Source organism: Manis pentadactyla, chromosome 3 (genome assembly GCF_030020395.1).
Source record: "Manis pentadactyla isolate mManPen7 chromosome 3, mManPen7.hap1, whole genome shotgun sequence".
Lineage (NCBI taxonomy): Eukaryota > Metazoa > Chordata > Mammalia > Pholidota > Manidae > Manis > Manis pentadactyla.
The window spans coordinates 139,621,101-139,636,141 of record NC_080021.1 but is presented as its reverse complement, the minus strand read 5'-3'; the positions used below and the strand labels follow the sequence as shown (position 1 = coordinate 139,636,141).

At 42.6% G+C, this 15,041-nt stretch overlaps 1 protein-coding gene across 2 annotated transcripts in view; it reads left to right on the top strand.

Moving 5' to 3' along the window:
• NTRK2 (neurotrophic receptor tyrosine kinase 2) overlaps nt 1-15,041 on the top strand; it is a 307,599-nt gene that overhangs the window by 120,206 nt on the left and 172,352 nt on the right. Inside the window, exon 14 of one of the 2 annotated variants that reach the window (XM_036923248.2) lies at nt 4,574-9,626. The exons of the other annotated variant lie outside the window; for it this stretch is intronic. Coding sequence (XP_036779143.1) covers nt 4,574-4,611 — 38 coding nt within the window. The 3' untranslated portion in view covers nt 4,612-9,626. Of the gene's footprint in view, nt 1-4,573; nt 9,627-15,041 lie in introns of those variants that run through there. 2 annotated transcript variants of the gene reach the window in all.

Sequence of the window (15,041 nt, the reverse complement as noted above, 5' to 3'; positions counted from 1 at the left end):
TATTTTTAGCTTTTCATCTCCAGATGACAAATGGACAAGAGTTTTCTTTGTCCCACACCCATCATAATTATTGTCATCATGAGAATCAGAATAAACCAAGGCTAGTACCTTTTCCCCAGGAGCTTAAAATACATCAAGAGGCACTCACTGGGTGTCCACGTGTCTAACTCGGTAATCTTCAGTATACTTCTGAGCAAATATGTGATTTTGTGCAGGCAGCGTCAGTGATTTGATAACTCAGTCACCAATGGAAATGGTAGATCCTACCCTGCATTGTACTGGTCTCTCCTCTCCATTTTGGTTCTTTTATCAAGTACATTTAAGTCCTCCAATAAAACTCAAGTTTAGATATTACTATTCTGAAACTTAAAATGCATTTGGTCCTTGATTTTATGCAAGGCAAATTTGGCATAGAAGATGGCTAGACATGATCTCTGCCCTCCTGAGGCTTCTAGTCTGGGATGCAGGGAAGTAACCAGAAAAGAAATACAAGTTTTAAAATAAGTACAAAAGAAGGCCAAGTGAATGAATGGAAGAGAAGGCTATAGGAGTTAAGAGTCGAGTGAGCTGAATACCCTCAGAAGATGGCTGTTGTCGTCGGCCTTCAAGAATGGTCCAGGCTTCTATCAGGGGTGCTTGCTTTGTGTAAGGAGATCTTAGGAGAAGGGATGTTGTGTGGACACAGCATCTCCTTGGGAAGCAAAAAGTGTGTCCAAAAGATGGTTAAGCAACTTCCAGAATGAGCTCAGGGAAGAAAGCATCAGGATCTGGACTTATTATATATGGAGACATTTCTGCTCCAGGTGCCGATGATGCCATTGTAAAAGATGGGCCATCCAAGATTCTGAATTTAAATGTCAGCCATCTCGCTCCGTTCTTGGGTGACCTTGGTCACATTACACTGGCCATATGGGCTGAGTTCCCCATAAAATAGAAAAATCAAACAGCAAGGGATAGCTTGGTGTAACAACCACTGGATATTAAATGCTCCACAAATGTCAAATTAGGACAATCAGTATTTAGAAGCCCAGGTGCTGAAATAAAGCAAAATTGCATAGTGCAACTGTATCCTTGTGATGAAAAGCTTTTTGCAACCGCTATTTTCTAGGCACCTAATGTTGTGAGAACGTAAGAGTTTATTCTTTGATTTTACCTAGGAAACATTTTCCAGAAGGCTCAGGAAGCATTTGCTTTGCTCTCGATGAAGGTGAGCCACTGTAATGGCCCTCTAGCCACCATGCCATCTCCAGAGTGGCTCCATGCCATGAGGACAACCAAGTTGGCAGTTTCCTATTTGAATTCTCCAAATGACAAATGTGATAAGATTTGCTTTTTTTGATAGCAGCTGCATCTTTCTTCCGTTCCCTTTATTTCCTTTCGACTCAGCAGTTTTCCCTTTTGCTTCAGATAAATTGCTGTTAATTTAAATGTACTGCAGATACTTGCTATTTTATGGCTGATTGCTTCTGAGTTATAGTAGGAAAATGTGTGCATGTTTGAATGTAAATAAATCTAAATGGGTTGGAAGCCAGTGGTAAAGAAAGCACAGTGCTTCATTGACCTTCACCTCCCCCAAGTCTGTCACTTTGAAGAGGCCAATGAACAGATCCATAATCAGCAAATAGCAGACTGAGTTTTAGGACACATCCGGCTTTTTTCTTCCCTGCTTTCAACTATGTATCACATTTATTGGACAGCACCTGCTTTACCCTTGTTCTTACTTAGCCAGGGTAAGCAGCAGTGGCAAAGTTTCTCTAAAGTTGTTTTTGATAATGGGGCTGGTCTCATAATAACTACTGTGTACCATTGGAATGCTGCAAATACTTCAGAATGTCACATTGTCAAAATATCTATATTTCAGGCTCAGAAGCTAGACAGCTCGTTTGGCTGCTAAACCCGCAAGATGTTCAGCCATTTGTTGTGGTCTAAAAACTTTCCCCCTCACTAGAAGAAAATAATTATCAATTGTTTTATATCATTTTGTGGCCCCTTTCTTGAGTTTCTTACCACATCAAAAGTCATGAGATCCTGGGAGGTTAAGTTGGGGCCCTGATCAAATGTTACTGTCAAGCCCTTAGAAATACGAAATGCTGAATATATTTCTTTGTAAAAGCGTCAAGCCTTTAAACCAAACTATTTTTTTCTTTGCTGTCATATCTTTAGTGTATCAACAGTATGTGAAGATCGAGGGTATCAGAGAAGAGGCTGCCTTACCTTCTTTGAGGGGGGGTGGCAGTAGTCACAGTTTCAGACTCAGTGGACTACATTGTGTATCATTGTACCAAGCAGGCTTTTCTTTGCAAGGAAGATAACGCATGTGTTTGTATGGTAGCTTCACTCACTTCATTGCATGGGCTTATGGAGCTAAGAAGGATGCATTATGAAAGGGAAAACAGAAGGAGGTTGAAGCGGGACACCCACCATCGACCTAAAAGCGGTTGCAGCCTGAGTGAATGGCAGTCCAAAAGACTTTGCATTAAGCAAAGCAAATTGTTTTTTATTTGTAACAATTAAAGAGTCTGGGTGAGCCTGGGGGAAGAAACTGGCAAAGAAACAGTGGTTTGGTTCCCACTGGAAATACTTTGACATGAGTAAACTCTTTGAGTTCCTAGGCCATAAACCCACTGGAAATAAGTCTTGCATTAGCAACTTAAACTGTTCTGTTATTATTTTAAATCAAATGCCCTTCAAAACTGAATGTGTGGATGCACTAGTATATTGAATCAAAAAATCTTTCGGTTTGGAGGTGATGTCTTGTATTTGTATCACCAAGTTTCCCCTGTTTTTATTGGCAAACTTGACACCCTAATATTAATCCTATTGTTTCAGCGGGAAGGAATTTGAGATCCACCCTCTTAGAACCCGAAGGTATTTGGTCGGTTAATTTGACGTGCTCTTCCTATGTGCCATGGTGCACTCTTACACCACTGTGGCTTATGTTTGCCTGGAGGCTGGACTTTCAGGAGGAGACTCATGACAGTATGAAGGAGAATTAAACAGCGCCACTGTGTTCTTCCTAAATTCTCAGGGCTTTAGAGGTGGTTAAATCCATAAACGACGTTGGACGCTGTACTGGGTTTTCTTCCTATGGCTTAGAAGGGCAGGAGAGAGAAGTGCCATAGAAATTAAGCTCTGTGGACTCTTTCAGTGTTGTATATGATGATAGAGTTGGGTGATGGTGATTACAGGTCTGGAGGCAGATGACACCAGCCCTTGGCAGACCAGACACCAGGCTGAGGAAGATCCCGTGTCTGGAGGGTTAGATTTGGAGAGGCCTTCCAAAGCTGAGCTTGCAAATGTCTTGGGGGTTTCTACCACGGCATCATCTATTTTGTCACCTACAAATCTGATGAAGGTCCATGCAGATGATGCACAGAATTATATGTAATGAATCTTCCCTGCTCCTGCTGGGTTTCCATAGGCAAGTTTGGAGAGAGTTTGTCCTCCCTGACTCGGTGGGGTGGTCACAGAATCAGAGCCTCCGGGTCAAAATGTGACCCCACCATGTACTAGCTGTCAGACCTTGAGCTGCTACACTCTCTGGGCCTCCGTTTTCTTACCAGTGAACAGGGTGCAAGGGTAGAACCTATCTCACAAGGTTATTGTGAACTTAAAAGGGCTGATTTGGGCAGAGCATAAAAAAGAGCCTGGCACAGAGTAGATTAACTGTCTTTCATCTCTCAAGTTATTTGCTCATATTTTCCATCTGTAGGTGATTAAGGATCTGAGGTCAGAAACTCTATTTTGTTTATTTTTAAATCAAATTGTGTCTCTTATTTGGTCAGTGTTCAATAAGTGTTCACAGAATTAATTCATATTATTGTGTATGTTTTATACATATTATATTTAATATATACATATGCTGTATGTCTTGTATATATAATGTATACATACAACATATTACATGTTATAAGCTATAAATCAGATTAATAATAGACATTACATCTATATATATGTATGTGTCATATATATGGCATGGTAATTAAATGTAGGCAATTCATTCATTATTTATTTAGTATTAGGATTCCTTAAAAAGCATCTAAATCTTTGTGCAGTTGAGTATTTCACCAGTTACATCCAAGCCAGTTCTCTGATCTGGTCACTGATGAATTAATCTGTTATTTTATAAATAATTTGGTAAAATTAGGTGGGGAAAGACAATCAGAATTTGGGTAGATATTTGTTACTGAGTTTTCCTTTTATCCCTATTTTTAAAAATTCTTCAAGATTCATCTATATTGTACACAGATTTCTCTTCCCTCAATTAAGATGTTAACACCTCATACAGCTGTGGGTGGGGCTGTGTTCAGAAACCCTTTGCATTTCTTTCCCATGTTTCATGTACCATGGAAAGTCGGTTTTAAGTTTTAAAGTAAGTTGCTCAATAATGAGATGTACATTTTCTCCCCATTTCCATTCTGTTATTATACATTGCTTTATGTTTCAAAACCTGTTCCATATTGTGTCTTCATTTTGATTATTATGTTCTTTTAAAAGTGATTATACTTGTATGTTAATTTCCATTGATTTTTCTTTTGAGCATGACTTATGTTTTATTTTATGTTTCTTTTAGGTTTTGTTTTGTTTCATAAGATCCCACTGGATGGGTAGCTGAAATAAAGGAAAAGACAGAGAAAGGGGCTGTGGTGCTTGTTGGTTGATGCTGCTTGTAAGCTGGGCTCTGGGGACTCGCACTGGCTTCTCCCAGGACGTGTTGCTTACCTGGGGTTTTCTGGGAGACGTGGGTGGTATTTGCAGGAGGCACTGCATGGAGCCTGCAGATGCTGTGAGCTGTGATGGGGGAGCACCACTCACAGGCAGCTAAGGAGAAACTCAAGAAAACATCTTAAATTAATGCTTCTCTTTTGTCCTTACAATCATTCAAATACAAAATTGAAATGAAATACCATTGGATTGTGCTTGTCTCCTGAAAGGTGTGCTGTATGACCATTCTGGAAATGTATTGGTTTTATTGCTTCTGTTTATTAAAGGTGAACTGCAAAGTTAAAAAGAGATCCAGGTTTAGGGACAGGTATAAAGACACACTTAACAGTCTAATCTCCATTTAACACATAGGTTAGCGTTGTTTTCTGTTGTTTAATCAGTAGTGAATTCAGGAAGTTTCACTTTTCCCTCTATGGCACAGAGATGAAAGAGTGAAGGACACATACCCCTCTGCTGTGGGGACTTGGTGGTGTCTCTGAGGGTTCTTCTCCTTCACTCGGCAATAAGGTCTAGAGCCATGCAATTACTGCAAATGATTTCCTTAAAGTTTATCAGCAGGCAAAAAAAAGGCTATTTGTACAGGGCAATAGATTTCAGTTAGGCATAGCTCATTTCAAAATAACTCAGAGTGAAATATATGCATATGGGGCCTGTGTCCTTTGATTTGCCCTCTGCGCTCCACCTGCTTTTCAGAAGAGTGCGCATGAGAAGGCTGCAGCAGCTCATGCTGATCCTGTAACAGAACTGCAGCTTTGCTCCTCTGAAAAGGCCTGCAAGCAGAATGGCCAGCCTGCTGTGAGCAGGAGAGGATACTCTGAGAAGGATAGTGCCTACCGCGTAGTATGCTACTGCTGGTTTCCATCGGCAGGACGGCTCTTCCTGACCCCAGCCGCACGGAGGTGGTGAACAGGAGCTTAATGACGTCCAGCTTCATTGCTGAGAGGGCAGCCTCAGAGCTGCAGGATTCTGTGTCCCTGCCATAGTTTTACCAGGGACACCTGTTTCACTCACTCGGCCATGGCAGTGACCTCTGTACTCTGCTCAGTCTGCGCTGGCAGGCTCCCTGTCCCGAAGACAGGTTCGGCTGCCGCCACCCCGCTTCACCTCACACCTTTCTTGTTAGAGGGACTTCAGAGCCAGACCTGAAGTATTTCATTTGAAAATACAATCAGCTCTGACTGTAAGGCAGGTGCACAGATGCCATGGCTGGATTGGAGATAATATTGATGTTTCAAAACTTTCCTTTTGGGAAAAATAGTCACTCAAGTTTTGCAGTTCAGCTTTAAGGGTTTATAGATTTTTAACTAGTCCAACATGTTTGGAAACATTGTTTTGAATCCTGTATAACCAAGCCATTAATCTTAATAAACCAGGACCCATTTAGGCACCACTTGATATAAAAAGATTATCCATGATGAATATTTTATACTGTATCTTTTACATTAGCCACTAAATATGTTATTGCTTGATGCAGACATCGCACAGAGTCCTATGGATTACAGCATGGAACTTGGCTGCTTCATAACCATGCCTGGAAGAGGGGCAGTTTCTCCAAATCATATACAAGCTGCTCGTTCTCAAAATGTTTCTTTCCAAAAAGACGTTTGAGTGTGAGGGCAGCTGCCCCTTGGTTGGGGGAGGTCTGAATATTCCTTGAATTCCTACTTCCTTGCTTGCTGCTAAATGACAGTTTCTGTCACTACTTAGATTTTGATCTCTCCCAAAGATGTTGATTTACAAGAAGCCAGCTAATTGCAGAAATCCTGAACCCTGAAAGAAAAATGAAATTCAAACTGGGAGCCAGGCAGAAGCTGTCAGTACAGCGAAGGTTGTTCAATATCGGCCATTTGGTACAGTTTTCTTTCTAAGCTTCTGTGTTATTCCATGGAGTGAGAAAAAAAGTAATGGGTTGTTTAAGGACCATTTTATAACTTTCCCAGACCCAAAAGAGAAAAAAATGAGTTCTCCACAACTAGAAGAATTGCAGGGTAGATTTTTGTTTTAAAATGGGGAGAAGTGGACAGATAAGGCAATTTAATATATCAAACAGCAGTTGACATCTCCCAGGGAACGATGAAAACAGCAGGCTATTTGAAAATTGTTTCATATGGTTCTTGTATTCTTTGCTTTTTATTTTTTAAAAATCCCTGAAGACCATAGTCAGTCCCATAGTTCCTCATTTCTCTCCTGTAGACCACTGCCTCTCATCCATTGCTACCGTCCCCTCTAAGAAATCTTTGTAGAGCTTCCTAAAGATATGTATCATGGATTTTTGCAACAGTAGAAAAGGATAGGTATACTTTTGCTGAAATCAACTCTGTCACTCTGCAACAAGGATCTGGCATTTCAGTGCCAGGCAGGTATCCTAAATGAGCAATGTGCTCTGGATGAGTGGATATCCTCCCACCAGAGGGGCAGCTGTCACCCAGCCCCAGCCAACTCATGCCTCCTGGGAATGTGGGTCCAGGTTTCCAAAGCTTCAGATTCTTTAAGAGAAATTTGAAACCTGGATTTTTATGTGAAATGTCCCTATTTTTAAAAAGTTGGCTCAGTTATTTTTAAAACATTATGTAGGCCAACAAAACATGTCTGTGGGCTGCCAGTTTGTTACTTTTGTCTTAAAGCAAGATCACTGTTCTCCCATTGTATTCTTCTATCTTTCCTTTGCAAATGCACTTTCTGGCATTGTCCCTGAGAGCTTTATTGCCATTGAGTTTAGCAACCCTGTGATTTGCAACATGTCACTTACCTTTGGGGCCCTCCTTTGCCTTCTGCTAGCTGGGACCTCATCTCTCTCACTCTGCCTGGGACTCTTGCTGAAGTGTTTTCCTTCCATGCCTCCATTCCACTTCTGCATGGCCAGAGACAACCTAATGAATCCTTCTTCTTGTCTGACATGCCTGCTTTCATGAGTGTCCAGGTCACCTGACCCGCTCAGGGGCAGCCAGGTACACACAGGCACACACACTCCTGTTTAACGGGCATCCTTAATGTACTGGGGTAGCCACTGGTAAATGGGAAACAGGTGCATCTTCTTCAAGAGGCGTGGTTCAGGTCCTGTCTCTTGAATGGGGTCCCACTGAGACCTTCAAAGGCAGCTCAGAGAGACTAAGAAACTCCACTGCCATTACATGAGACTTCAGTCTGAGGCCAATGAGGGTCCATCTCTCGCCAGGAAAAATGAACCCCTACTTACTTTAGAGACGATCCATTCAGGGGTTTTCACTCTTGGTCTCCCAGCAGGCACCAGTTTCACTTTTGACTCACTGAATGTTCTTTCCAAATGCAGGAAGCAAAGATGAGAAGTAAATTATTTTAGCTCCACCCTGCCACCCAGAACCCAAAGGGTGTTTGCTCTTGGCTCCAAACCCTGCAAGTCATTCTGACTTACACCCCGAGTGGTTAGAGCCTGAAGCTCCTCGGCAGACAGAGCAGAGGCTGTGGCTATTCGCCAGTTTGAGGAGCGTACAGCTCAAGGGGCGCAAGGCAGAAATCCAGTTCCCTGCGGGTGTGAGGCCAGCTCTCTCTGCTCTTTCTTCTCCCTTTATTTGCCTACAGTTCCAGACTTTTCCCTCTCTACCATTCCAGATTGACTCCATGGCAAACAGAGAGTTTATTTTTATTTGATTAATTTGTTGCTTTGCACACACCTTTTTTTTCTGTCTTTTCATTGCAAAAGGAATCCAAGGACAGCAGGCACCTGAATTAACTCTTCTCTGACTCCATCTGAGAGTGGCTGATGTACACTTCCCCTGCTTTCCTGCTTTCTGTCTAGAACTCCTCCCTTGGTTTGCATCTAGTTTCCTCACAAGAGAGCAGAAGCTCACTTCCTTTTGTTTGTCTGGACTCTAGACACAGAGGGACAACAACTGAAGAAAGTGGCTCCACATACCCCAGGGGCTGCATGGGGCTGCTGCATCCAGTCACCTGGGCTGGGCCATTCCTGTCTAGTCGAGGTCCATGGAACCCCAGAGGTTATGTCCCTTGGCAGACTCGACTCCAGGGAAAGCAGGACAGAAGCAGCCACTCCATAAGAATCTGCTGTGTCCACACACCTGCAGGGCCTGCGAACCATGTCAGGTCTATTCCAGGGCCCTCGGGAAGGTTAAGGTCTCTCCCGGACAGGACGTGAAATGTGATTTTTCTCTCGGGGGATGCCAAACTGAATTAAGCTAACAAAATTCCCAGCCCAGCAAGTGACATGAAAACAGCTGTCACAGAAGGCAGTTTTCCACTCAACGTCAGCTGATTTCCTTATCTTGCTGTCAGGGGCAAAGGGACCTCCCAGCCATCTGATTTGGACAGTGGGATCACCCTGAGTTTAATGCAGGCTAATGCGCTGGGGCTGCGGGATGGTGAGTACCCAACAGAGGTTGCTACTGGCTGTGTCTGAAGTCTTAGTTTTCATGGGGAAAAAAAATATGTGAGAAGCAAAGAAAAGAACAGATTTTTCACCACCTTTATTTTAAGACAGTCCATTACGAATAGAGCAAAAACAAGAGAGATTCTATTACAATGTATAGGCATATCAAAACATCATGTCATACACTTTAAATACCTTACAGTTTGATTTGTTAATTACACCTCAATAAAGCTGCAACATAAAAAAGGAAATAAAGTAGTAAGAGATTCCAGAGCAAGACAAATCATTGAGTGTCATTCATGTCATGTTCAAATCCATTTGCTGTAATCCATAGGCAGCCTGTTAACCATTCTCATGCCGTTTTTTTTCCATAATGTTCCAGGTTTTAAAGTCATTTTTTCACATTTCCTGTAAATAATGGATAATCATTTTTTATTTTATTTTTAAGTGCTGTTTTAACAATGTGGATAGACCATAAATGTACTTGCTGACTTCATTCTTTTTTTTTTTAACAAGCCAATAAAGTTTTATGATTCATTTCCATGTGTCTTGCATTCTCTGTAACACCTATATACTTCCCTCCCTTCCTCAAACACATACCATCACTCTAGGTGTTATCAAGACTAAAGATGTCAGAAGAAAGAGGGTGAGAAATGTCACTGAGTTTTTGGGGAGCCCCAAACCTACTGTAGATTGCGGAATAAATCTCCCCTAAGAAAGGACTTCTAAAATTTCCATCAATGTGAATTATACATTTACATTTATTGTTTAGTGATTCTTGCACTGGATATGTTTTCTTTGGCTATAAAGCAATCCTAGAAAACAAACAGACAAAAAACGTTTAAGGGAATAAAGAAAAAACTCGATTCTGTGCGAAAGTCCTTTGGCGTTTTAAAAACATGGAATGGTCTGGGTCCCAGCAAGAGGGTCCATCAGTGCCATTTGCCTGTGTTCTGAGTGACTGTGCAGTCAGATGGACACAGTGACTTGTGCTGTCATGAAAAAGGGCGAGAGGAGGATGAATGGATATAGAGGGAAGATACCACTGAACCATAATGTTAACATGGTGCCCACGCTTCATGTCCCTTTTTTGTCTCTGTCCCTCAGCTGGCCACACTGTCTCTTCCTCACTTTTCCCTTTTAGGATAGGACCTAAAAGCAAGGTGTGTTGGACCCCAGGTCTGATTCACCTGAGCATGATTTTACCTTCTGGTAACCCTGAGGATTTTATTCCAAATCGAAGACTTAGGGACTGGAAAAACTGGTCATTGTGACTGATGTCCTATCAAGCCAACAACATTGACCCTCTTCTAAAAGCATATTTGGTTCTAGCGAATTATGCTTGCTCTAAACACCCTTCTAAATTTGCTGAACTGAGAACAGATTTTGCTGGCCATGCAGAAGCTGTATAACAATTTGAGGCATTAGGCACTGGACCTGGACTGTGCGAGTTTGGTTCCCAGCTATGCTCACAAGCTAAATAACCTTGGGAAAGGTGTTTCATCACTCCAGTCTTGTTTCCTCATTTGCAAAATGAGACTATGATAATAGCAATAGTGCCTACCCACTGGGCTCTTATAAGCATTAAATGAGATGGTGAGTGTGGGACACACTCAGATGGCTATTAAAAATGAAGGGCTTGGGCTCACGCTGTGATTTGGTATGCCTTAGAGAATGCCCCTGAATCACACACTCATTTGCATGGTTGGGCATAGGTCAACTGCATGGCTGCAATATGGAGGGAACATTGCATGCACTGGGTCCATTCTGCCTGTGCTCCAAGCAGTGAAGCCTCTTTGGAGCTTTGTCAGGAGTTTCTATGATTCTGGTTCTAGATCCCTCACTGGCCAGGCAATTTTTATACATTGATTCTTGCTCAGATTTGATTTGGATGAAACGGGAGGACATGGTTTGTTCGGGCTGGTAATTCAGTAAGTTTGAATGATGCTGTGTAGTCTGAGGATTCTGGAAGAAAAAACATTGACAGTCATATCCCAAATACAGTCTCCTTCTTTTGTCCTCACTTCATTCAGAATTTTTGATCCTTTGAATGGGGTCTGCATTAACGTTAACTTTCGAATGATCCATTTGAAAATCTTTGGCTGAGACTAAAAATAACAAAAGAATTGGCTGAGAGCATGTTTGAAATAACAGACTTGTTTCAAGTTCCCTCAAGCCTTAGAAACAAGTGTTTACAGAGAAGGAGCTACAAATAGCTGGATCATTCTTCCTGCTTCCTGAGATAGTTTCTCATATTACTCCTAGTAGGTAATATGTGATGGGTCTAGCTGGAGCTACTTAATATTTGATGTAATAAAATTTCATTTCTTTAAACATATTTTGTAAGGTGGGCTTTTTTTCTCATTAAATCATTTTAAATAAGTGGCACTGAAGTTTTATCAGCACTTAATTTAATAATTTTACTGTTGGTACCACTTTTTCTAACACATTTTAAAGCAAGGTTTACCATAGGACCTGAAAGGTAGTAGTAGTTAACAGGTGTTGACTTCTCTCTATGCCCCAAGGACTGTTTCAAAGGCTTCATGGATTAACTTATGATCTTCTCAAGAAGACTATGAGGCCAGTGCTGATATTGCTCCCAGTTTAAAGGTTGGGAAACCGAGGGACTGACTGAGGAACTTGCCCCTGGTCACCCACCTAGTGAGTGCTTACTCCAGGCTTTGAATTCAGGCGGGCTGGCTTGCAAGCTGGTGCTTGAAATAACCAGCCTGTGTGGGCTGGACCCTCAAGCAGGCCCGGGACTCGGGGGAGGCCAGTGAGGTGCCTAGGGCATCCTGAGGGCCGGGCAAGTGTCCAGGGCTCACTCCACTAGCACTAGCAGTTGAGCAGAGATTATTGTTGTGAAAAAGCAGAATTAGAGTGTTAACCCAAGTCACTGGGGAGACTCCTGCTGCCCCAATAAGCCCCCCATTACTTGTGCCACTGGCAAAGCCCTGGCCAATCTTGGCTGGCAAGTTCACGGCACAGGAGTGAAATTGGCATGGCCTCTCCAGATTTTACCGTATGAAACAGGTTGCATCACGTGTGTATTCACCGCTAATTAGCTCATGAAAACCCAGAGTGTGTTTGCTTTGTCCATTGTAACTGAAGATAGGTTTGCTAGTTTGATTGTTCTGAAGTCAACTTTCTTGTCTCCTCTTGAACCTGAGTACTTCCCATTCATTTGGAGCAGTCCTGACCCTCTCTGATGGGTGGTGGTGAGGGAAACTACTCGGTGGGCTGGGGATGGGAGGGTGCAGTGGAGAGGGTTGTTTGAGGACACCTCCTGCCACTTCCATGAAGAGGGTTCAGGCACTGGGACAGGTGGCAGAACATGCCTGAGGTGCTTCTTGCCTCTGATACATGAGACAGAGCTGCAGCATCTGAGTAGCTTGGTCATGTAGATGCCCCTTTCCCTGAATGTCTCATCTGGCAGCTAGTGACTGGGAGATGCTACCAAGGGCCCATGCTAATTTTCCAGTCATTTGGTCAAGTCCCATCTCACACACCACAAGCCCCAGGCCTGTGTTTACTGCATTAAAATATCTGCCGACCATAAACTAATGAACAACAAGTTCTCTTCCTCTCAGTCTGCTTTTAAAATGTTTATTATGTTTCCCAAGAGGAAAGGAAAGATCTCTATTTGCCACCCTTCCATCCGTTTTGAATAATTCCCATCAGACAGTATTTAGTCTTACTGAGTTGCTAAATAAAAATGTAGGCCATGGCTGTTTGCTTTACAGATGAGAAATCAACTTCAGGTCAGTTCATTCAGCTTCACTAGAGACCCTTGAGCCAGGGTGGGAAGTACAGAGTTGGCAGCACTGTTTTACCTTTGGGGGGAGTTCTAGGTTTTCACATAACTAAGGATATGGCGCATTAGGGTACTTGGGGCTTCACAAAGATTACCCCCTTGATAGATTTTTCTCTCTGCATTTACTTAGGCTCCTGGATTTGGGGGAGGCCATTTAACTCCCATCACCTTCCTTCTCCAAACACCGTTGAACTGCATGCCAGGTTTCACTTCCGTGCTGGGAGTGTGCTGGCTTCTGCAGGGGATTTGACCAGTGGGATAACTACTGGGTCTTTGGTGGAGGAGATGGGCCTGGATAGGCCCGCCCCATTCCCCAAGTGAAGGTTCATCCCCAACAAAATTCACCTTTCCCTCCGCAGTCCTGTTATCGGCTCCATTTCATCCTTTACTCTATTTACTCTCTAAACCCTAGAGATGGGAAAGGCAGTGGTCAGGGTCCAGAGCTCACCATTTCCTGTGTGTCCCTTTAGCCTGCCCATCCCTCTCTGCATCGTCCCTACATCTCTTTATTTAAACTATTCAGGGTAAGTTCTTTTTCCTTGGAACGACCCAACTGAGATGTAGTCTAAATTCTTTAATGTATTATCTTGTTCTATCAGGTAGATATTTATTAAGTGGCTATTTTAGGTCAGACAGTCAGCCAAGCCCTGAGGGATACCACAATAAACAAAATAGATGCCATCTTAAGCCCCATGGGCTATAGGCTGATGGTAATATCTATAATATTGATGCTGTTATTGTCTATACACACAAGAAAACAAAGGCTTGGAAAGTTAAGTACTTGTCACACAAATCAGATCTGTCTGTCCGTAAAATCCTGCTGCTAGCCCTGCTTCTCTGAGGTCAGGGCTTTTCCTCAGCCTCTTAGGGAACCCCATGGCTGCAAGCTGTGAGACAGCCATCAGGCCTCTGCACTTCATTTTGGTGGCTGCAGTTCTTCTTGACCCACGATAAATTGGTGAAAATTATCCCCACCCTTGTTGCCTATATTTTCTTATTCCCTTTTATCTTTCCTTCTTAAATTGTATTCTCTCTTTTTTTCCTCTAGCTTCCTTCCCCTCTATACAAACACAGAAATATACATTGTCCCTTCTTTTATTTTAACACATTAAATATTTTAAGTTGGGTGGCATATTGCATAGGAGAAATATTGTGTGTGTGTGCGTGTATGAGAGAGGCACCAGAAAGGAAAGACACAATAATTCTCTCTCTCACTTGTGTGCTCAGCATCTCATGTGCACACACACGGAACAGGAACATTTTATACTTTAAGCCCCATTGATAAGTAGAAATGTAATCCTAGTACATACACTATTTGTACCATTACCACCTTCCCAGGGCTCACTGCACTATAATGCTCCCAGCTCTTTTAAAAAATTTTCCATATTGCATTTTTGCTTTCTGTTTTTACTTCATTATAAATAGTAAGAAGTTTTGCTGAGAAGAAGTGATTACAAATCCCAAAAGGTTGGTGTTCCATTCTGAGTTCCAAGATGTAAGGACTGAGTGGATTTCAAACTTGGCGAAACTTCTGACTTGGCAAATGCATCCATCCTTATTTATGACAGCTTGGAAACTTCCATTTTCCAGTGCTTCTAAACGGTCCTGCTGATTTTGTCTCCCTTTTCTGTTTTGCTGTGAATTATGAAATAACCAGCTTGAAGGCTTCCTTTTCTCATTAACCCTCTTAGCTGGGTAGGAGTGTGAGTTGTCTTCTTCTTCTCCTGGTTCTGAGACGCATTTTACATGCAGCCGTTGTGTTTTCCTTTTCCTGCCCTTCCACAGAATGCCGGCCGGCAATGTTGAGGTTGGGGTGTCAAGAATGATAACCCTGTGGTCTTCACTGTGGTCCCACAGGGCTCCTTGGCCAGCGGTCTTCGAAGGGACTGTGCATCTCATCCCCAGTTGGCAGGCTGACCCCTGGGATTCTGGAGTGAGGCAGACAACACCGGGAGTCTCTGAGGGATTTTCCCGAGATGTGAAGAGGCTGTGTGTCAGGGCATCTTCACTTCTATTTTCTTAACAGAAACTGTCAAATGCAAGAACTACTGAGAAGTTGCCTCCTTCTCCTCCTGCCTCCCTTCTCCCTCCTTCTCCTTCTATTTCTTTTTCTTTCTCTTAACTCCATATCCAATTCCT